Genomic DNA, 23,001 nt, shown 5'->3' on the forward strand with positions numbered 1-23,001 from the left:
GGGCAGGGTGGGAGGGTGGGTTCTCGGCCTCGCATCGGGGAGCGAGGGGGGAGACGGGCCTCCTTCGAGGGAAGGACCCCGCCAGGCCGAGTCATCTGGCCCGGCTCCTTGGAAAAGGCTTTTATTTGTGTGCCGCTTAATTATATTAGGAAATAAAAGGCGGAATCCATTAAAGAGCCGGGCTCTTTGTGGTGCTTCTGAATTCCTTTAATTTAGTGGCTGCACAGGAGATGAATTCAGGGCATTCACAGCCTGGGCTATCTTTCCTGACTCTGGGCCAGACCCTATTCATGTCCTTCTCCCTGCAGGAAGTTCTCACATTCAGAGGGGAGGTGAGGGGGAGGAGAGAGGGGGACACTCGGCGAGGGAGAGGGAGACTTGGGGAGCCTTGGAGAGGGGGTAGAAACTCTCCTCTACAAACCGCCCCGTTCCCCCACTCCAACCCATTGCAGTCTCCTCTCAGAGCCAGAAAAATCTGGATGACAGCACGACCAGTTGCAGGAACTGCTAACGCACAAGCGAAGAACCGGAGCAGTCGAGATGCTGCTGGCGTCTGTTTGCCAAACAGGGTTGGAATTTGCACAAGTCTGTCTCCCAGTTTGGCCAAACCGTTTCACGATTCAGGCAGCAGCAGGTCAGTTAAAGGGAGAGGAGGGAGGGAGGGAGGAGAGAGGGTCTCGGGTCCAGTTTCCACTCAGGTATTCTTTCCCAGCACTTAGGACGGTGCTCTGCACACAGTAGCCGCTCAATCAATCAATCGTATTTATTGAGCACTTACTGTGTGAAGAGCATGGTACAAAGTGCTTGGGGGAGTACAATGCAGCAATATACCAGACCCATTCCCTGCCCACAATGAGCTTACAGTCTACAGCTTAATGCATCCTATTAGTACTGGTGGAGGAGAAGGCAGGGTAGACTTGAGAAAAACTGTAAGTTGTTTGGTGAAACCCCTGGCTGCTTCTCAGTGATTCCTGAATAACCAGTGTGATGGAGAGTGCTGAGTTTGGGGGCTTGGGCTGGGTACTACCCCGGAAGCAGGCAGGTGGAAGGGTCCCGGGTCCTCCAGTTTCCACAAGAGCTCTAGGAAGGTGGGCCGTGCAGGAAGCCTGCTCACATCAGTGTTTCTGTTAGACGGTGATGTGTGGTGGCCGGGCATGGCTCTGATGACCAAAGCTGTGCCCGGCTGGCTCCCTGCCGTTCCCTGCGTCCTCCTTTCCGGCCGGCCACCACCCTGTTGCGGCCTAAAATGCGAGGGCCATAGGGAAGCGTCCTGGGAGCTGACACCACGCAGGCGGGGTGACGGGGGAAGGACTGGTTGCCCTGTGGCTGGTATGGCTTCTCCAGGCTCCAAACATTTGGCCCAGGAGTGGGACTTACCGTCATTCATTCATTCATTCATTCATTGTCATATTTTTTGAGTGCATACTGTGTGCAGAGCACCATACTAAGCTCTTGGAAAGTACAATTCGGCAACAGATAGGGACAGTCCCTACCCAACAACGGGCTCACAGTCTAGAAGGGGGAGACAGACAACAAAACAAAACAAGTAGGCATCAACAGCATGAAAATAAATAGAATTATAGATATATGCACATCATTAATAAAATAAATAAAATAATAAACGTACAAATGTACACAAGTGCTGTGGGGCAGGGAAGGGGGTAGAGCAGAGGGAGGGAGTAGGGGCGATGGGGAGGGGAGGAGGAGCAGAGCAATGGGGGGGCTCCGTCTGGGAAGGCCTCCTGGAAGAGGTGGGCTCTGAGTAGGGCTTTGAAGTGGGGAAGAGAGCTAGTTTGGCGGTTGTGAGGCGGGAGGGCATTCCAGGCCAGAGGTAGGACGTAGGCCAGGGGTCGACTGTCATGGCATCCGGAGGCTGCAGAGCGGGATTTAAAAAGGATAAGCTGTGCCCTCTTCTCTTGTTGTCTCCCCTTCTCCTCTTGCTCTTCTCCTCTGCTCTGCAAGGGCAAAAATGTTCAAGTATCTGAAATGTCTTTTTCGTCTCCTGCCTGTAGGGTTGAACGGCCCTGTTGAAGATTTGGGAACATGCTTTTGCTCTGTCCTGGGAAGTTCTATTTTTGGAATGCCCTCAGGGCAAGTCTAATATTTGACTGTGAAGTTCCCTTTGCCCCCCCCCATTTGCAGGCAGGCACACTGCCTGCCAGGTGCCCCAGGACCAGGGCTGGTGATGCTGGGGAGTGCCACCCACCACGTTGGACGTGAGCTGTCACGCGGGTCTGACGTGGTCGCAGGTTGGGCTGGCCTTCCCTTACCTCTCCTCCAAGGAGCCTTCTCTGACTAAGCCTCCTTTACTCTTCTCCCACTCCCTTTTGCCTTGCCCTGACTTGCTCCCTTTATTCATCCCCGCCCCTAGCCCTCCAGCATTTATGTATATACTTGTCATTTATTTATATTAATGTTTGTCTCCCCCCCCCCCAAACTATAAGCTCATTGTGGGCAGGGAATGTGTCTATTGTTCCATTTCACTCTCCCAAGTGCTGAGTACAGTGCTCTGCACACAGTAAGCACTTGATAAATGTGATTAACTGACTGACCGGAGCCCACCGTCTTGGCCAATGGTAGATCGAGAGCCGCATGCGAGCCGGGCTCCTTTGGGTGAGCTTCGGCTGTCCGGGAGGCCGTGCCCGCTGAAGCCTGGGGAGTCGATTGGAAGCGGGTAGTGACTTTCGTGGTGGATGGTGGTCGCCGCTTGGCCTTGGGCCCGTGGGGCTGGCTACTAGAACCTCCTTGGTTCCGGGGGCTGTCTTCTGGGGTCAGTTTTTCAGCTTTCATCTTTTTGCTGCGATTTAGTTCTCTCAGACACCTCCAGCTGGGATTACTTTTGCCCTTCTGTGCAGCTGCTTCTGCCATGAGGGATTTGTGCTTCACCCAGTGCCGGGCTTAGGGGCAGGGGACAAGGAATGCCTCTGCCAACTCTGTTAATAGTAATAATAATTCTGGTATTAAGCGCTTTCTATATGCCAGGCACTGTTCTAAGCGCTGGGGTAAATACAGGATGAATTGGGGTGGACACAGGCGGGACTCACAGTCTTAATCCCTATTTTACAGCAGAGGGAACTGAGGCACAGAGAAGTGAAGTGACTTGCCCAAGGTCACACAGCAGACAAGTGGCGGAGCTGGGATTAGAACCCATGACCATACTGTACTCTCCCAAGCGCTTAGTACGGTGCTCTGCACATAGTAAGTGCTCTATGAATACCGTTGTTGATGATGAAAGGGCATCATGCGCAAATTAGTTGGCGTTTGTGCCAGGTAGTAATAACAGTGGCACATGAAAAGCACTTAAAATGTGCTAAGCGGTGAATTAAACAGATCTTCGTATACTGGGGTAGATACAAGGCAGTCGAGTTGGCACTGTTCCAGTCCAAATAAGGGGCTCATAAGCTAAGTAGGAGGGAGACTGGGTAATTCCCATTTTACAAACGACGAGACTGAGACCCTGAGAAATGACGTGACTTGCCCCAGGTCAGCAGCAGAGCCGGGATTAGAAACCAGGTTCTCTGACTCTCAGGCCCGGACTCTTTCCACTAGGCCATGCTACTTGCTGATCAACCTTAAGACTCTTTACCTAAATACTCTTTCTCACCTGGGCAAATCTATCCGGAAGACTCACAGATCTGAATCGGTCTACGAGGGATTTGCTAGTTTTGGCTTTTAATCTAGGGTCTTCACCCCAAATCAGCCTGCTGGTGTTTTCTCATTTCATCAGGCAAGCGCAGGAGCATACTTCTTCAAACAACACCTGCTCTGAAAAATGTACCTGTCAATTCACGTTAGGCCTTCCGCCTGGGGAACGCGGGTGATGGATTTCTCAGCTCTGGAGGCTGGTTTCTGGGACTTGGATGCTTTTTTTGGATAACAGTCACGTTTCTGGAATCCCGGTGGCAGGACTTTCTGTGAGCTGGGATGAAGCACTGTGGCCTAGTGGATAGAACAGGGGCCTGGGAGCCCGAAGGACCTGGGTTTAATACGTGCTCCACCACTTGGTTGCTGAGTGACGTTGAACACTGCTTTGTGCCTCGTTACCTCATCTGTAAAATGGGATTTAAGACTGTGAGCCCCATGGGAGATGTGGACTGTGTCCAACCTGATTACTTTGTATCTACCCCAATGCTTTGAACAGTGCCTGGCACATAGTAAAAGCTTAACAAATACCGTTAACAACAACAACATAGCGCTTAACAAATACCGTTTTAAAAAAGAAAAATCCCCAAATGGGACAGGGACTGGGTCCAATCTGATTTTCTGGTATCTACCGCAGTGTTTGGAACATGTAAGCTCTTAACAGATGTCAATTATTATTATCATTAGAAAGCCTGTTTCTTGGTGCTAAAAAGAAGACAGGGTTGCTCTGTCACCTGGATGTTAGGGAATTTGGCTTGCAGTAATATATGGTGTGGATACAGTGCTTACTAGCTGTCAGGTCCTGTGCTGCTACAGGGTGGTGAGAGCGGACGCAGCCTCTGCTCCTTTTGGGGCTCTCAGTCTATGAGGGAGGGAGAGCGGGGATCTTGCCCCCTTTTTGCAGGTGAGGAAACCATAAATCAGGGGGCCTGAGGAGCTTATCCAAGCAACTCAGTGACCTAAACTCCCAACTGCGTGGCCTCACCATGCCACACCCCGCTGCCTCCCACCAGGTCCGGAATGTGGCCAGTGCGGTGTGGGGCCCGGTCTCGGCCTCTCCGGGCCTCACCTTTCCCTCCAGAAGGAGCCGGGGCTGCCTGACTCCTTCCACACAGTATCGGGGTTGGGGCCGGCAGCTTTGAAGGGCAGGGTGGAGTTAGTAGAGTGGACTGGCTTTGAGATCAACAGTGATGGACGGAGAAGGCCGCTGGGAAACACGCTCCCTCCCCTCGAGTGTATTTCCTTTCAGGGCTTGTGTTTTGTAAGGGGAAGGCCCCCTGCTTTCCCAGGAGGATCAAAGCCAGAGGCCGACAGAGAGAACTCTGATCTGTGATTCTGGCTTCCGCACACACCCTCTCCCCCCCCGCCCCCCAACACGTTTGGAAGGGGGCTCGGCAGATTTGGGAATTTGGAGAACGATTCTCCAGAGAAGGACCCGGGTCAGTCAAGCCTGTGATCTGCTTCTCTGCTGGTTGAAGGGCGAGACCTATCCTCTCCCCTGCCCACCCGGGGGGAAGAGCAAAGCGGCCTCTTCTCTGGATGTGGTCAGCTTCCTGGGAAAAGGCGTGGATCCTGAATGGCCTCCTCCTCTTCTTCCTACTTCTTCTTCTCCCCCCCCCCCCCCCCAACTACCTCCCTCCCTCGCCTTCCCAAGCCCTTGCGCACGGAGTGGGCAGGGTGCTTGCCTGCCCATCCCTGGGTCTCGGGCGGGGCGACTCGGTCCCAAGGCTAGCTCTCCTGGCCCTGCACTTCCCAGCTGTGTTGACATGGGGCTGGGGAGGGGTTCCTGGTGAGCGGGCTGTAGAAGGTGGAGTCCATTCCCAGGGGACCGACCCTTCCTCTGCTCTGATACATACTTGGTCCCGCCCTGCGCGGCCTGTTGGTCTCACATCTCCTCCCCGCACCCTGTCCCCTCTGCCCTCAGCCGGCCTTCGGTCTCGGAAACACCCCCTCCCTCTGCCCTCAGCAGACCCCCCTTCTCAGAGACACACCCTCCCCCCCGCCTCAACGGACCCCGGTTGCGGAGACATCCCCTGTCCCCTCTGCCCTCAGCCGGCCTTCGGTCTCGGAAACACCCCCTCCCTCTGCCCTCAGCAGACCCCCCTTCTCAGAGACACACCCTCCCCCCCCGCCTCAACGGACCCCGGTTGCGGAGACATCCCCTTCCCTCGCCCTCAGCTGAGTCTCAGATACATCCCCTCTTCCCTCCCTCAGACTCCCAAGCTCAGGGACAACCCCCCACCCCACCCCAGCACAACTTGGGTCTCAAAGACACCCCCCTCAGCAGACCCCTGGTCTCAAAAATGCCTCCTCCCCTGCCCTCAGCAGGCCCCCGGGCTCAGAGACACCCCCATCCTGCCGGCTGAATCAGATTCCTTTCCCGTCACTTTGATTCCTCTATCCATCTAGTAATTCATTGAGAAATCCACGTACCCTGAATTTTTAGCCTTGTGAGGTGTTTTACTGTCAAAAGATGGTCATTGTACTAGATTAAAAATTTTTCAGTCAAGTAGGGTTTTGTGAAGCAGTGAGGCCTAGTGTGTGGAAAGAGCCCGAGCCCTGAGAATCAGGAGACCTTGCTTCAGATCCCAGCTCTGTCACTGGCCTGCTGGGTATGACCCTGGACCAGTCACTTAACTTCTCTAAGTCTGTTTCCTCATCTACAAACAGGGGTTAAGTAGTCATAACAGATCTTCCTCCCTCAAAGACTGTGAGCCCCACGTGGGGCCTGGCATCAAGCGTCCCAGGGTCAAGAGGGACATGGGGATCTAGAGTGGGGAATGTGAGGGGGAGTGTGTGTGTGTGTGTGTGTGTGTGTGTGTGTGTGTGTGTGTGTGTGGTGTGTGTGTGTGTCGCTCTCGCTTTTTCCCGTGCTTTCCTCGTTGTGGGCATCGGTGAAGGGACTTGGGGGCAGGGCTTCTGCCTCTCGTGCCTTTGTTCCCCCCGTGGTGGCCCTTACCCAGCCCAGGTATCAGTGTTAGTTGAACCATCATGACTGTGACGGGAGGAGAACTTCCTGGAGGAGTGAGTAATTCTGGGCTTCGGGGGCAACTGGCCAAGTCGGCCGTGGGCCTGGTGGATTGTGACTGGAGGTAGCCAAGCGACCCGGAGAATGAGGATTGGTGGCCTCTCACCAAGGGTCCCTGTTGCGGCCTAAAATGCGAGGGCCATAGGGAAGCGTCCTGGGAGCTGACACCACGCAGGCGGGGTGACGGGGGAAGGACTGGTTGCCCTGTGGCTGGTATGGCTTCTCCAGGCTCCAAACATTTGGCCCAGGAGTGGGACTTACCGTCATTCATTCATTCATTCATTCATTGTCATATTTTTTGAGTGCATACTGTGTGCAGAGCACCATACTAAGCTCTTGGAAAGTACAATTCGGCAACAGATAGGGACAGTCCCTACCCAACAACGGGCTCACAGTCTAGAAGGGGGAGACAGACAACAAAACAAAACAAGTAGGCATCAACAGCATGAAAATAAATAGAATTATAGATATATGCACATCATTAATAAAATAAATAGAATAATAAACGTACAAATGTACACAAGTGCTGTGGGGCAGGGAAGGGGGTAGAGCAGAGGGAGGGAGTAGGGGCGATGGGGAGGGGAGGAGGAGCAGAGCAATGGGGGGGCTCCGTCTGGGAAGGCCTCCTGGAAGAGGTGGGCTCTGAGTAGGGCTTTGAAGTGGGGAAGAGAGCTAGTTTGGCGGTTGTGAGGCGGGAGGGCATTCCAGGCCAGAGGTAGGATGTAGGCCAGGGGTCGACTGTCATGGCATCCGGAGGCTGCAGAGCGGGATTTAAAAAGGATAAGCTGTGCCCTCTTCTCTCGTTGTCTCCCCTTCTCCTCTTGCTCTTCTCCTCTGCTCTGCAAGGGCGAAAATGTTCAAGTATCTGAAATGTCTTTTTCGTCTCCTGCCTGTAGGGTTGAACGGCCCCGTAGAAGATTTGGGAACATGCTTTTGCTCTGTCCTGGGAAGTTCTATTTTTGGAGTGCCCTCAGGGCAAGTCTAATATTTGACTGTGAAGTTCCCTTTGCCCCCCCCATTTGCAGGCAGGCACACTGCCTGCCAGGTGCCCCAGGACCAGGGCTGGTGATGCTGGGGAGTGTCACCCAGCTGGCTCAGGCTGCTTGGGATTAGAGCGGGACACCGCTCCCCCCGCCCCACCACCAAATGCTCCCGCCGCCTCTCTCTGTCCCTGGCCAGGGACCAGCCGGATGTTCCAAAGGGGATACCAGCCCCGCTTCCGGCTTAATCCCTGTTGCCGGAGTGGGTGATGACTCCGTTGTTCCCCCCCCCCCTTCTTTTTTTTTTTCCAATCTCCCAAATTGGCACATTCCCAACTTCCCGAGGTTCTAACCTCCCGGGGCCGACTTGGCTTCCCGTGGGCTGCCGGCTGGGCCTGCGAGTAGGGACCAAACATATCCATAGTGGCTTCCCGTTCCTCAGTGCGCAGGTGAGGGACCGGAAGGGGCGCGGGGATGGGGGAGGAGGAGGACATGCAAGCTTTTCTCCCAGGATACCAGGGAAGTCCCTCTTCATGTTGGCAACTTGGTGATTAAGGCGCTTCATCTGCTCTCGCCTTCTTACCACACCTTGCTGATCCCTTCTGCTGGAGAAGCAGCATGGCCTAATGGAAAGAGCACCTGCCTGGGAGTCAGAGGACCTGAATTCTAATCCCAGCTCTACCTCATGGGCAAGTCGTTTCACTTGGAAGCAGCGTGGCTCAATGGAAAAGAGCCCGGGCTTTGGAGTCAAAGGTTGTGGGTTCGAATTCCGGCTCTGCCAATTGTCAGCTGTGTGACTTTGGGCAAGTCACTTAACTTCTCTGGGCCTCAGTTCCCTCATCTGTAAAATGAGGATTAAGACTGTGAGTCCCCCAAGGGACAACCAGATTGCCTTGTAACCTCCCCTGCGCTTGGAACAGTGCTTTGCACATAGTAAGCACTTGATAAGTGCCATCATTATTAGAGAAGCAGCATGGATCAGTGGGAGAGCACGGGCTTTGGAGTCAGTGGTTGTGGGTTCAAATCCCGGCTCTGCCAATTGTCAGCTGTGTGACTTTGGGCCAGTCACTTAACTTCTCTGGGCCTCAGTTCCCTCATCTGTAAAATGGGGGTTGACTGTGAGCCCCTGTGGGACAACCTGATCACCTTGTAACCCCCCAGTGCTTAGAACAGTGCTTTGCACATAGAAAAGCGCTTAATAAATGCCATTAGTATTATTATTATTATTACTTGTCTGTGCCTCCGCTACCTCATCTGTAAAATGGGGGGTTGATACTGTGAGCTGCATGTGGGACAGGGACTGTGTCCAACCCGATTATCTTGTATCTACCCCACTGCATAGAGCAGTGCTTGGCACATAGGAAATGCTTAACAAATACCACAGTTGTTGTTATTATGATTAGAGGCTGGGGGCATCTTGGGTGAGAGGAAGCAGGCTTTGCCACACAGATGGGATCCCATCACAGATGGGATGCTGTGAAGGCCAGGACTGCAACAGGGGATAGAGGGAAAGAAGTCTTGGAGCTCCCTGTGGGCAAGGAATGTGTCTGCCAACTCTGGTGTATTTTCGCAAGTGCTCAGTTCAATGCTCTGAGCACAGTAAGGGCCTGCATGGGCCCTTTAAACACTTGATATTCACCCTACACTCAGCAGCACACACGTCCGTCTCCATCACTGATTTTAATGTCTCTCTCAAGCTCCTTTTGATCAGGGAACATCTATACCAACTCTGTTGGATTGAACTCTCCCAAGCACTCAGTACAGTACTCTGCCCACAGTAAACACTCAATATATACCATTGATTGAGTCAAGACAGTCAGGTCACGCAGTCCCTGACCCACAGGGAGCTCACAGTCTGGGGAAGGGAGAACAGGTATTTAAGGAAGGACCAATGACCATTGAGTGGTAGAGGAAAAGGAGAACGAGATAGGAAGACGGGATGCTGTGAAGGCCAGGACTGCAACAGGGGATGGAGGGAAAGAAGTCTTGGAGCTCCTTGTGGGCAAGAAATGTGTCTGCCAACTCTGTTGTATTCTCGCAAGTGCTCAGTTCAATGCTCTGAGCACAGTAAGCACTCAATAAATTCCTTGATTGATTGATTATTAAAAGTAGAAAAGGATTTGTTTTGTTTTCCCGTTTGACTCTCGGCTTTTCAAGGCCTCTCATTGTTGCGTGGTTTGCTCTGTTCCCTGAGTTCAGTGTTTGGTTAGGAGGTGGAGGGAAGGGAGGAGGAGGGCTGTTGCATGTGTTAATCCAGAGCAAGGCCGCACACACTCTCCCCCAAAACAATTAGAGCCCAGTATTCTGCCAAGTGGGATGTCGTGATCAGCAAACAGAGAGCCTTTGAGGAGGGTTCATATCTCATCCAGAGCTAAAGAATTGAGCGGAGAATTTCCGCAAAAGCCGAGCAGCTCAGATTCCTTCCCTTGAGTTGTCCTTTGTTAGAACGTTAGCATTTTAATGATGTCGATCATTTGGAAACTCGGAGAGTCAAGGAAGAGGAGAGATTCTGTCCCAGAATTCCCTAAACCTGTACCAGAATCCTCAAACAAATGCAGGAACAGCAAGGCAGCAAGTAATTCAAAGGCTGAAGAAGCCAAGGAGGGAGAGCCCGGAGATACCGTTTCCAAGGAGGGAGAAAAATGTTTTGAAAAATGTCAGTGAGGGAGGGATCTTCCACCGTTCTCACCCCAACACATTCATTCCCATGGTTCCTCTCACCCGGTCATCCCATCACGTGAGGCTGCTCGACCGCGTTCTCCAAGAACTCCCTCCTTGGGTCTGGGGCTGAGTGATGTGGCTCTGACTGTCAAATTAGGAAGAGAAAAAGCCATTTGTTCAAGTGCTTAATCTCATAGTACTAATTGGGTCGATTTCATGCTTTCGTGTTTACCCGTCCGAGAGGAACAGAGTGATCTGTGCCGCGTAGATCGATCGGCGCAGCACATGATCGTGGACAATAGGACCTATTCAGAAAGAGAAACCGAATCTGCCGGCCGGGACGACAGACCTGGACCGTCTTTTCTCCCCTCGCTCTCTCCCCACTGTCCCACCTCCTCCTCCTTCCTCCTGGATGTTCTCCACGCACCCTGGCCACCCATCACAGCAAGGCCGCAGCCTGAGTCTAGCCGTGTGTGAGTGCGTGTGTGTGTGTGTGTGTGTGTGTGTGTGAGAGAGAGAGAGAGAGACAGAGAGGGAGGAGGGAAGTGGGGAATCTTGTAGAGACAGAAACTGTTACTGCAGGAGAGGGGATCAGTCTGTTTATCTGGAGAATATTCCTTGTCACATCAAACTAAACTTAGTTTGATGTCATGAGGTTCCAATCCCTTAAAGTCGTCATACCCTTGTGTTCCCTTCATGGTCCAGACGTTTCTCTTCCAACTTCTCTCCCCGTCTCCTCCTCCTCCCCCTCATTCAAGTATTAATCAATCATCATCATCATCAATCGTATTTATTGAGCGCTTACTGTGTGCAGAGCACTGTACTAAGCTCTTGGGAAGTACAAGTTGGCAACATATAGGGACAGTCCCTACCCAACAGTGGGCTCACAGTCTAAAAGGGGGAGACAGAGAACAAAACCAAACATACTAACAAAATAAAATAAATAGAATAGATATGTACAAGTAAAATAAATAAATAAATAGAGTAACAAATATGTACAAACATATATACATATATACAGGTGCTGTGGGGAAGGGAAGGAGGTAAGATGGGGGGTGGAGAGGGGGACGAGGGGGAGAGGAAGGAAGGGGCTCAGTCTGGGAAGGCCTCCTGGAGTAGGTGAGCTCTCAGTAGGGCCTTGAAGGGAGGAAGGGAGGAGTAATGAAAGCCCCATGGCGGTGGGGAGCCTTGTGTGCTTTATCTGAGCAAGGCCTCTGCTCCAATAGGTCATATTGCGCATGTCTCAGTCCGCAGGACCCGAGGACCCCACTGTCACTGTCTGGGGAAAGAGGTGTCCTGCAGGCGCGTGCACATGTGTGTGTGTGTGTGTGTGTGTGTGTGTGTGTGTGTGTGTAAGAGAGTTGTGCAGCACTAAGGGATCTGGGATCAGCTAGGAGCCAAGATGAGGGTGGGGTGAGGGAGCGCCGGGGGCTGGGAGCAGGAAGGCCTGGGAACTGGAGGGACACCAGAGAAGAAGAGTGTGGGGCCCCGAGGGCTCTGGCACCAGGAGGGTCTTTCTGGCCCGACCTGCGCACCCCCGACAGCCGGGGAGGCATAGCATTTTTCCCATCCCAGAAGTGGTTCTCAACATTGCGTCCCCATGGTTTCCCCATTGTTTGCTGCTTCTGCACACAAGCCGGGGCAGGGGTGCTTGCGGGCAATCCGTTGGAAGAGCAAACGTTTTGTCTCTGGGATGAGCTTAGAACAAGTGCCTTGTTTCCGAGGGGGGATCGAATGGCCGTCACTCTGAACGGCCACTTGGGGAGAAGTTGGCTGGGGGTGCCACTCCCGACCGTCCACGCTGGAGCTGCCGCCGCCGCCGCCGCCATCACCACCGGCTGGCCCCTGCTGGCTTTCCCCTCCTGGTGTCATCTCTGAAGTCTGCTGTTCGCTGGGCACCCCGCCCCCTGGCCCAGCCTGGAGAGATTGGGCCCCATCCCAGAACGCGTTGCTCACGATGGGTGGGGGCAGGCGGGGAGAGTGAGGCCAGCTCCGGAGAACCGCTGCTTACTAGCGCCCCGGGCCTCCATTTGCTCCGGCTAGTCAAGCGTCGGATGATTGCTCCTGAATGGAATTAGCGTCCAGTACCAGCCCCTGCAAGGGCTCGTTGTTCCACGTCCAAAGTGATCAGTCGCATTGGCGAAGCCACAGCCCTGAACCGCACTTGGCCACCCCTAGGGCCACGGCCGGCTCGACACTCACTGGGGCGACCTGACCCTGGTACGCCCGTGGGGATCTGGCTCCCCAAAGAGAAATTTCCACTTTGGGACATTTTTCCAGGTCTCTGTTTTCTCGGACCGGATCGGGGATCCCTGGGATGGGCAGGATCTCTCAGTGCCCCAAAGGCATCGTTTGGGACACCGCACGCAGAGGCAGGGCACAGCCCTACTGACTCCCTCTCCACCGAGTGCTCCACGTCAGCCCTGCCGTCCTCCCGCAGTTGGTGTCAGTTGTGTCACTGTAGCATTATGGCACTGTGCTAAGCCCTGGGGTAGATGCGTGGTGGATTGACAGGGTCTCCCCCCTCGTCCCCCTGCCCCCCATCTTACCTCCTTCCCTTCCCCACAGCACCTGTATATATGTATATATGTTTGTACATATTTGTTACTCTATTTATTTATTTATTTATTTATTTATTTTACTTGTACATATCTATTTTATTTTATTTTGTTAGTATGTTTGGTTTTGTTCTATGTCTCCCCCTTTTAGACTGTAAGCCCACTGTTGGGTAGGGACTGTCTCTATCTGCTGCCAACTTGTACTTCCCAAGTGCTTAGTACAGTGCTCTGCCCACAGTAAGCGCTCAATAAATACGATTGATGATGATGAAAATAACGGATGAGCCTCAGTGCCGCGACTTCTGGACCAACATCCCAGAGTAGGTGCTCAAGAAATACCACCTTGTCGATGGGTGAATTATACCCGCCTCTCGTACACCTATCATTCATGTTTATTAAGCCCGTATTGTGTGCAGAGTACTGTACTAAGGGCTTGTGTTAGACTGAGTTGACTTGCCTAAGACATGCTTGCACCAAGGGGGGGTGAGGCGAGCTGCTGCCACCCCCCTGGAGGCTTCTGGGTTAGTCTGCTATTCCCCCACATAAGCAACAGTCCGGAGAGATCCGGCAGATGATGGATTGATTGAAGCAACAGCCTGCCAAGGGGGGCCTCCTGGTTCCCTATGGCGCCTTGGGAAGCAGCGTGGCTCAGTGGGAAGAACAGGAGCTTTGGAGTCAGAGGTCATGCGTTCAAATCCCGGCTCCACCAATTGTCAGCTGTGTGACTTTGGGCAAGTCACTTAACTTCTCTCATCTGTAAAATGGGGATGAAGACTGTGAGCCCCCCGTGGGCCAACCTGATCACCTTGTAACCTCCCCAGCGCTTAGAACAGTGCTTTGCACATAGTAAGCACTTAATAAATGCCATTATTATTAGGGGAAGCAGCGTGGCTCAGTTGGAAAGAGCACGGGCTTTGGAGTCAGAGGTCGTGGGTTCAAATCCCAGCTCCGCCAACTGTCAGCTGTGTGACTTTGGGCAAGTCACTTAACTTCTCTGTGCCTCAGTTCCCTCATCTGTAAAATGGGGATGAAGACTGTGAGCCCCACGTGGGACAACCTCATCACCTTGTATCCCCCCAGTGCTTAGAACAGTGCTTTGCACATAGTAAGCGCTTAATAAATGCCATCATCATCATCGTCATCATTATCTGTAGAATAGGGATTGAGACCATGAGCCCCTTGTGGGACAGGGACTGTGTCCAGCCTGATTAGCTTGTGTTCATCCCAGTACTTAGTACAGTGCCTGGCACACAGGAAGCCCTTAACAAATACCAAAATTATTATCAGTACTTCGCACATAGTAAGCGCTTAACAAATACCAAAATAATAAGTCCAAGATGACACAGTAGAGTGGCTGTAAAAGTAGACTGCACAGAGTAGACTCTCTATTAGATTGGAAGCTCCTTGAGGGCAAGGAGTCTGTCAGGCAGCTCAGTTGTACTCTCCCGAGTGCTTAGTACAGCACTCTACACAAAGGGAAGTGCTCATTAAATGCCTCTGATTGATTAGTGTGGTGGATTAACAGGGTGGGCTGAAAGTGCGCACCGGGGGCAGGGTCCTGGTGGGAAGGAGGGTGATGAGGTCGTTCATCTCTTGGCTCCCGACGGACCGGAGATTTCGTGGGGAGGGGCCCCGACCCTAATCCCGCGGATGAGGTCAGCCTCGGGGCCCTGTGGGCTGGCTCCCTCCAAGGGGAAGCCCATCTCCCTCCCGCCCTGTCGTCGCCACGGGGGTCGGGGGTGGACGCGTCTGTGTCCGCGGTTCGAGTGCCCTGTGCCCATGCATGTGTTCCAGGGCAGCCCCACGATGCCAGCAGCTCGGAGCGGATCCAGCTGTCAGGAACGTTCAACGTGCGGAAGGGGAAGATGCAGTTGCCCGGGAGCCGTTGGGCCCGGCGCCAGGTGATCGTGTGTGGCACCTGCTTGATCGTGTCGTCCGTGAAGGACAGCCTGGCCGGCAAGATGCACGTGTTGCCGCTCATCGGAGGCAGAGTGAGTCCACGCTGTGGGGGTCCAAGCCTGAGGGCCGGGGTCCATCCACTGTGCGGGTCGGGGATCCTTCTGCCGCCCAGCCGTGTCTCCCGCGCTCGGCTCCCGAGGCCCTTCCCAGGGGTTGCCGGGCATGGTTATCCCCTCGTCTGGGGCCGCGGTTCCCAGTTTCGGGGGGAAGGAGGGTATCTCTGGCCATCTCTGCGCCACCCGGCTCTTTCCTGTGGGCCCAAGGGGAAGGGTGCGGCCCTCTGCCCCATGGTGGGGAGAGCCGGGCAATTGTGACGTTTTCTTTCTTCACGTTTTTGTGTCTGCCCAGGTGGAGGAAGTGAAAAAGCACCGTGAGCACTGTCTGGCCTTTAGTTCATCCGGGCCACAAAGCCAAACCTATTACGTTTGTTTCGATACTTTCACTGAGTACCTGAGGTGGCTGCGCCTAGCTTCCAAGGTAAGCCGGTCAACCTCTTGCTCTAGAATTTTTCCGGGCTTTGAGGGTTTTCTGGTTTTGTTTTTGATTTGGGTATTGACCATGTGCCCACCACTGTACTAAGCATTGGGGTAGATCGAAGTTTGTCTGGTTGGACACAGTCCCTGTCCCACATGGGCTTGCGGTCTCAATCCCCCTTTTACAGTTGAGGAAACTGGGGCAAAGAGAAGTGACGTGACTTGCCCAGGGTGCCACAGCAGGCAACTGGCAGAGTGGAGATTAAAACCCAGATCCTTCTGACTCCCGGGCCTGTGCTCTATCCACTAGGCCACGCTGCTTCTTTGGGGAGAATGGGCAAGCGGGAAGGAGTTTTAGTAGGCTAAGTGAGACTCTCCCTTCCCCGTCCTCGTCCACGTGGTTTGCTCATTTCTGGTCTCCCTTCAGGGTCGGCCATTTGCTTTTCCCCCTTGACTCAGCCCTGCCTTGGGCTCTGCCGCCACTCCTACACCACTCCATCCGTCTCTCTAGAATCAGTCAGTCCAGGTCATTTTTCTAGCGCCGTGTGCAAAGCACTGTACTAGGTGCTTGGGAGAGTACAATACAATAAGGTTGGTAGATGCGATGCCTGCCCTCAAGGAGCTCACAGTCTCCAGTTCCATTCCCTTCTATCCAGCTTTCTATGGCGTCTTGTAGGGTCGGAGTCCATCCTCTTCCTGTCCGGCAGCAGAAAGGGGACAGCCTCATATGGACGGCCCCTCGGTGGAGTGTTTGATGAACCGACCCACTCGTCGCTGGGCGGCGGAGTCCCTTCTGGACAGCCAACCGAGTTCTTGGGCCTTGGGGGCCAAGTGTGCGTGCAGGGCACGAGCCAATCTCGGACAGCAGGCCCGTGGTAAATCCGTTTGACACTGGGGCGAGTTTCAGTGAGATCGTCGGGGAACTTTTTATTTCTGGGTTTTAGCTGAAAGCGGACAAGCTTCTGAAATTGGTGCTTTTATTTCACACTGGGCAGTCTTGGCAAGATCAGGGGTTGTAGGATGACAGGCAAACTCGGACTTGTCCTTATTTATTGTCTCGAATGCTGTTTTTTTGGTGTGGTGCTCGCCCAGCCACCCATCCGCCTGCCTCCCTGCCGGAACATCGTATTCGGCTCCCCAAGGTGCCGCGTCAGCACTCTGAGACTCGTTGGGGGAGCAGGGAGAGGGCTGGTCCTCCGGGCCGGGACCATGTTTTGGATGAAGTCATTGTGAAAACGTGAATTAACCGCGTGCTTCCAGGGTTTGCTCAGCCTCCCTGGGGAAGGAGAGAGGGAGGAAGGGGGGCAGGTCCTGCCAGAACCATTTGGGCTTCAGAGGTGGTTTTGTGGCTGTTTCCAATGTCAAATAGATGGAGACTCAGTGTAGGCCGAGGAAGGAAGACCTAGAGAAGCAGCTTGGCCTAATGGATAGAATATAGGCCTGGGAGTTAGAAGGACCTGGGTTCTACTCCCAGCGCATCCACTTGTCTGACACGGGACCTTGGGCAAGGCACTTCACTTTCTCTAGGCCTCAGTGACTGTAAAATGGGGATTAAGACTGTGGGACATTGACTGTGTCCAACCTGATTACCTTGTATCTACCGTAGCGCTTAACACCGTACCTGGCATAGAGTAAGCGCTTACCAAATATCATTAAAAAAAAAGACTCAGCAGGCTTGGAAGGGGAGAGTCGGAAATGGCAAGTGGAGTCTCGGGGGGCCGATGCCAGACCCAGCTCTGTTGACTAATCTTCTCAACCCTGATCAATCAATCAATCAATCAATCGTATTTATTGAGCGCTTACTATGTGCAGAGCACTGTACTAAGTGCTTGGGAAGTACAAATTGGCATCACATAGAGACAGTCCCTACCCAACAGTGGGCTCACAGTCTAAAAGACTGATGGGGCCTGCTAGCCACACCTTTTTTTCAGGGACTCGCCCAACTGTGACGTCCATCTGGTTCGTACAGGGTGACCCGATCCCCCGGACGTTAGTAGGGAGGGCCCACGCTCCCAGCTACGGCCATTCCCACCCCTCAGTGCCTCACACTGGGCTGGATTTTATTTTCAGTGCAGAAACATTCATCTCTCTCTGAAGGCAAGTCCTTCTCATCAAATTACAACCATGTGGACTCCAACCTTTGGGCTTTCACAGAGGGGATGTTGCAGATTTCAAAGTTATTTTTTGTGGAAATTTTAGGGGGAGTCACCCAACGGTGACCAGGAATATTTGCTTGGGATTGTACCTTGGGTCCTGGGAGCCTGGAGGCCAGCCGGGAGAGCGGGCCGGCCGAAGGAGTAGGCTTCCTCTGAGGTAGTCTTCCCCCTTGGTGGGTGCCCAATTGAATACTCATAGTCCTCGGTTCACCTTCGTGCCGCTGCTGATGCTGCTGGCTATTTGAAAAGGAAACAGGGTCAGACGTGCTCTAGGTTGGTCTAGAGTAAATGCCACTGGCAGGCCCATTGCTCTGGACCTGGGGTGGACACACTCTAACCACCTTCTCCTGTTGCTTGCAACATCCAGCTGAAGAACTTGGGGCTGGCAAAAAAGTCAGGGAAATTTGCCCTTGAGATCTGGTGAAAATATGAAGAGATGTTGTGTATATAGAGTAGCCAGCCAGATTCAGGCAACTTGACAGTAGAAAATGATGTCATCCTCACAGAGGGAGTTGGGATTGTGTACGGTTGCTGATTTGGGCTCTTGGAAGTTGGTATTGCAAACTTTTGGTGTATTCTCCATCCCTAGGATCCGATTCCCTCTGGAATGTCCAGCCCCAGGGCCTCCAGGGTCCATTTGGCGCTGTAATGATCTGGCCTATGGGCCTGTCCGTTTCCCCTCACGATCTCGCCCAGGCTTGGGCCTTTAGGTCAGGAGTTGGGGAGCAGGCATCTGCTTGCTGGTGTTTGAGAGGGGAAGCTGCCTTGCAGTTAGAGAGAGTAGGTGATGGGCACCCCTGGAGCCCTGCACCGAACCCTACCTTCAGTGACCGCACTGTGGCCCTTCTTGGCTAGTAAAATAAGGAAGAACTTTCTTCCCTCCGGGAAGATGATAGCTTTTCTGAGGGACCACAGGAAGCCCAGAGAATCCCATGTTGAAGGAACCGTGCCAGGGAGGAAACAGAACCAGCTTTGAGTCCCGTCCACCCAACATCCTCTCTGTGGGAGTGGGAGTGCGTGGGTGTGTAAACGTATGCCTGTGAGGGCATGTATGTGTGAGAGAGCATACTCTGCTTGGTTGGGGCAGCGAGGTAGTGTGTGCCAATAGTAATGATAACCATGGTATTCATTAAGTGCTTATATGCCAAGCAGTGTTCTGAGTACTGGGGTAGATACAAGATAATCAGGTTGGACACAGTCTCTGGCCCACACTCTTAATCCCCACTTTACGAATGAGGGAGCTGAGGCACAGAGAAGGGAAATGACTCACCCAAGGTCACACAGCAGACAAGCGGTGGAGCTGGGTTTAGAACCCAGGTCCTTCTGACTCCCAGGCCTCCACTGTATCCCCTAAAGGCCACGTTGCTTCTCCCCGCTGGTTGAAGAGAGAGTGGAAGTGATTGGCAGCTCCTGCTCAAGGATGCAGCTGGTCTCCAGGGGTGCAGCCAGGGGCCGCCCTGGTCCAGTTCGTTCATTCATTCATTCATTCATTCATTCATTCAATCATATTTATTGAGCGCTTACTGTGTGCAAAGCACTGTACTAAGTGCTTGGGATGTACAAGTTGGCAACATATAGAGACGGTCCCTACCCAACAGTTGGCTCACAGTCTAGAAGGAGGAGACAGAGAACAAAACAAAACATATTAATAAAATAAATAGAATAAATATGTACAAATAAAATAAATAGAGTAATAAATACATACAAACATATATACATATATACAGGTGCTGTGGGGAGGGGAAGGAGGTAAGGCCAAGGGGGATGGGGAGGGGGAGGAGGGGGAGAGGAAGGAGGGGGCTCAGTCTGGGAAGGAGGGGGCTCAGTCTCAGTTCTGCCATAAAGGGGCAGAAGCGTGGCTGACAGTTGCCTGGGTGGACGTTGCTGTGGCCACCCTGACCTCCTCACCCAAAGCGGGCTGCAAAAGGGGAGCCGAAAGTGCCGTGGCCCAGGGAACGGGGTGAGCCTGGCCAGGGTCAGAGGGTGTTTTCACTTCTCACTGCAGAATCCATTTCCACCGCCCCCACCCCCGGGGACACTCCCGGCTCCGCTGCGGCCAGGACCGCGCAGCCGTTGGGTGCTGAGGGAGGGCTGGGAGAGGCCGGCGGAGGAGAGCCGGGACCACGGAAACGGCCCAGCCTATATTTGGCAGGGGGGCAGAGTGGGGAGGGGAGGAGCCGCAAGCCCAGAAATGCACTGCACGGAGGCATGAAAATGTCTGCTGCCTAGGCAAACAGGACTGTCAGCTGGGTGGGGAGCTTCTGGAGGCCAGGGACTGGGCCTCTTCTCTGACCACTTCCTCTAGCCCGTAGGCCCGTAGGGGCACTGGCCATCAGTCAGTGGGTTGGCTGGGAACAGCTCTGAGAGTTGGGGTTTTTATTAAGTGTTTGCTTGCTCTGTGCCAAACGCTGTTATGTGGGGTACAAGATATAATTGGATCGAACTCGGTCCCTATCCATTCAATTCTCTCCTGTTTATTGAGTACTTACCGTATGCGTAACACTGTATTGAGCACTCGGGAGAGTACAAAATAACGACAGACATATTCCCTTTCCCACTCGGGGCTCAAAGCTGAAGGAAGAGGGAGAAACCGGTATTTTAACCCATTTTTTAAGGGCAGAAACTGGAGGTTAGAAAAGTGAAGTGACTTGCCCTAGTTCAGAGAGCGGGCCAGCGGAAGACCCGGGACTAGAACCCAGGTCCCTTGACTCCCGGTCATGTGGTCTATCCACTAGGGCATGCCTCCCTCCGCCTCGGAGGCCCATAGCCCTGGACGGGCTGAAAGCCCCCCGAGAAGTAGGGGTGTCTATGGCCAGGGGCCACCCATGGGCCCAAAGCTCCATACTGCATGAACCGAAGCTACAGGAGCAAACACTGGGGAGGCTGGGAGAGGCAGCCGACACCAAACCCCTCCTTTGTGGGCTGGGGGTGACTGGAGAAGAAAGCTACTGACTCAAACTGTCTGCCACCTTCCTGCAGGTGGATAGCCCAGACCCCCAGGTTTCTCCCCTGTTAGAGTGGAAGCTTTTCACGGGTAGGGAACATGTCACGAGTTCATTCCATACCTCCCCAGCACCTTGTACAGCGCACCACTCCAAGTGGGTACTCACTAAATGCTGCTGTTTACTGCTGCCGCCGTAACCGTTAATATAATTACTACCACTACTGCTACTACTACCACCACCAGTGCCACCACCTCCGGTAGAACGGAAGCAACACCAGTAGCGGGTAGGTGGTTCCCCACTAACCATTGCTCCCTGGACCCGTCCGGCAGGAAAGATTTGCAGGGGCCAGTTCCCTCTCTGCTCTTGCCGTTTTTCCCAGTTTCCTCTCGGCCCCTGTCACTTGGGGCTGCAGAAGGCATAAGGGTTTGTGTTCATCTCTTGACGGGATATTTCTGATCGTGGCTTTGATGGGGGCGGACGGCCGTGGGCCTTTCTGGAAGGAGAGGGCTGGTCACCAGCCCGTCTGTTCTAAGAAGAGGTCAGATCTGCCCTTTGGTTTTGCCACAGGCTGTGATACGGGGGACCGGAGGGATGTTCCCCGGATGATCGATGGGACTGTATTTGTTTTCTGCAAAAGGAGCAGTGAATGTGCCGCTCTTCCCCGGAAGGAGAGAGCTCGAGGGGCCGAGCCTTCCTTCGCGTTACTCCAGGCCGTCTGCCGGCCGGCACCATCATAGTCCGTCTAATTTCGGAAACTCGTGTCCCGGCGGGTGGCTCATCTCTGAACATTTTGAGAGCAAAAAGGCAATGCGGAGAAAGAGCCATGGCAAAGAAAGAGGAGGCTCCCTTGGCACAGTAGCAAGGCAGGTTGGCTCTAGGCACGTCTGCTGTAGCCCACAGCAGTCCCAGACTGGTGTCCGACGCTGCCCTAACCAGCCCCAGACCTGCTCCTGATCCAGCCAGCACCAGCCTCAGACCTGCACCTGTCTCACCCCACACCATCCTTCCTGTCTTGGCACAAGGTACAGGCCCAAGTGCCGTGCCGTTTACCTGGAGTTTTCAGCCTTCCGGCTCTCGGTGAGGGCCCCCAGCGAACCCCGGGGCCCACGCTGCCCTGCCAGCCCACGAGGCCAGATCTGGGAGCTGCTCTCTGGCCAGCCACGAGCGTGTCCGGGTCCGCGAACAAGAGATGTCTTGAGCCTCGGGTCTCTGTGGGGTAGAAAGAAGGGCTACCCCACCGAGACCCAAGGCTCAGGACATCTCTGTGGGGTAGCCCATCTTTCCCAGAAACCTCGTCCCTGTCTACTTTGGCCTCTCCACCGCCCCCCACCCCGGTTACTGCTAGGCTGGTGGTGGTCCGGCTGCTGGGGCCTGGGTGGCTTCCCAGGCTGATGGTGGACCAATTGCCGAGGCTCGGACCGCTCTGCGGGTTGATGGTGGCCCAGCTGCCGTGAGAGCCTGCAAAGAGCCAAAGGTTGAGCGATCTGGTTTGGAATTCGAGATTGATTCTTTGGTGCATCTTGCCCTGGTCGAGCCCCCTTCTCCACCCCACCCCCACCTAACTAGGCTGTGCACATCGGGAGGGCAGAGAAGGCAGGGAATACATGTCGTGCTTCTGGCATGCTCCCCCCAGAGCTCGGTGCCTGCCCCTGGTCGACGGATGTATTGAAGGGGGACGGAAGTGCCGAGGGCAAGCACGGGTCCGAGGTCATTGCCTCGGACCTCACAGGACTTTCCAGGGTAGTCCGGGCTCTGTCCCACCGCCGTGGACTCGGAAGATGCATCTCCTTCCCGGGACATGCTCCTGCGCCGTGACCTCCCGCCCACTCCTGGGGTTTTAGGGGTGCGGTCTTTGTGGTCTGCCTCGATGTGTGGGCTTATCTCCCAGGCCCATGAGTGGGGAAGAACCACTGTGCGGTGGGTGGAAGCCACTGCTTCCGGGCTGTCTCCCTGCCTTTGCAGGCAGGAGATGAGGGGTGAGTGCCGGGGCGGTGACAAGGGCCGGGATGGTGGCATCCAACCCGGTGACATTGGGTTGCTTTGTTTTCCAGGTTGCCTCCCAGCGTATCAGCTCGGTGGACCTTTCTTGCTGCAGCTTGGAGCAGCTTCCTGCCAATCTGTTCTACAGCCAAGATCTCACGCACCTTAACTTGAAGCAGAACTTCCTGAGGCCCGGCCCCTCGGCCTCTCGGGGGCTCGAAGAACTGCAGAGGTGCGGGGGCCCGGTGTGTGCCGCGGGGCAGGTCTCGGTCTGTGGGGGGGACACGCTGCCTTCCCCGGGGGCAGGGTGAGGCGGGCAGTCAGGCGGCAGGCTCCTTTTGCTTAGCTTATACGGAATCCTACTTCGGGCAAAGCGGGAAGTTGGCATCTCCCTGAAACAGTGGTTCTCTGGGAATGCAGTAGTCGGTGCTTGAGTGGGTTATTGTGTGTGTGTGTGTGTGTGTGTGTGTGTGTGTTAGGGGTAAGGGGGTTTCAAGGAATGGAACCCCCATCTGACCCCAGGGAAACGGCAGGTGTCTGACCACCTGGGCCTGGCTCCCAAAATGGAAGGCCCGGGCCCGAGACCGTCGTGGTTGGGCAGCGATGACGTTCAGAACTC

The 23,001-nt window shown here is 54.2% G+C and overlaps 1 protein-coding gene across 1 annotated transcript in view; it reads left to right on the plus strand.

Annotated features, from left to right (window-relative positions):
• The first annotated feature begins 459 nt into the window (after positions 1 to 459).
• Positions 460 to 23,001, plus strand: part of PHLPP1 (PH domain and leucine rich repeat protein phosphatase 1) — a 47,366-nt gene continuing 24,824 nt past the window's right edge. The window contains exons 1-4 of the mRNA XM_038770235.1: positions 460 to 634; positions 14,664 to 14,860; positions 15,177 to 15,305; positions 22,454 to 22,614. Of these exons, the coding sequence (XP_038626163.1) occupies positions 541 to 634; positions 14,664 to 14,860; positions 15,177 to 15,305; positions 22,454 to 22,614 (581 nt within the window). The 5' untranslated portion in view covers positions 460 to 540. The remainder of the gene's footprint in view (positions 635 to 14,663; positions 14,861 to 15,176; positions 15,306 to 22,453; positions 22,615 to 23,001) is intronic.

Source organism: Tachyglossus aculeatus, chromosome X3, assembly GCF_015852505.1.
Source record: "Tachyglossus aculeatus isolate mTacAcu1 chromosome X3, mTacAcu1.pri, whole genome shotgun sequence".
Taxonomy (NCBI): Eukaryota; Metazoa; Chordata; class Mammalia; order Monotremata; family Tachyglossidae; genus Tachyglossus; species Tachyglossus aculeatus.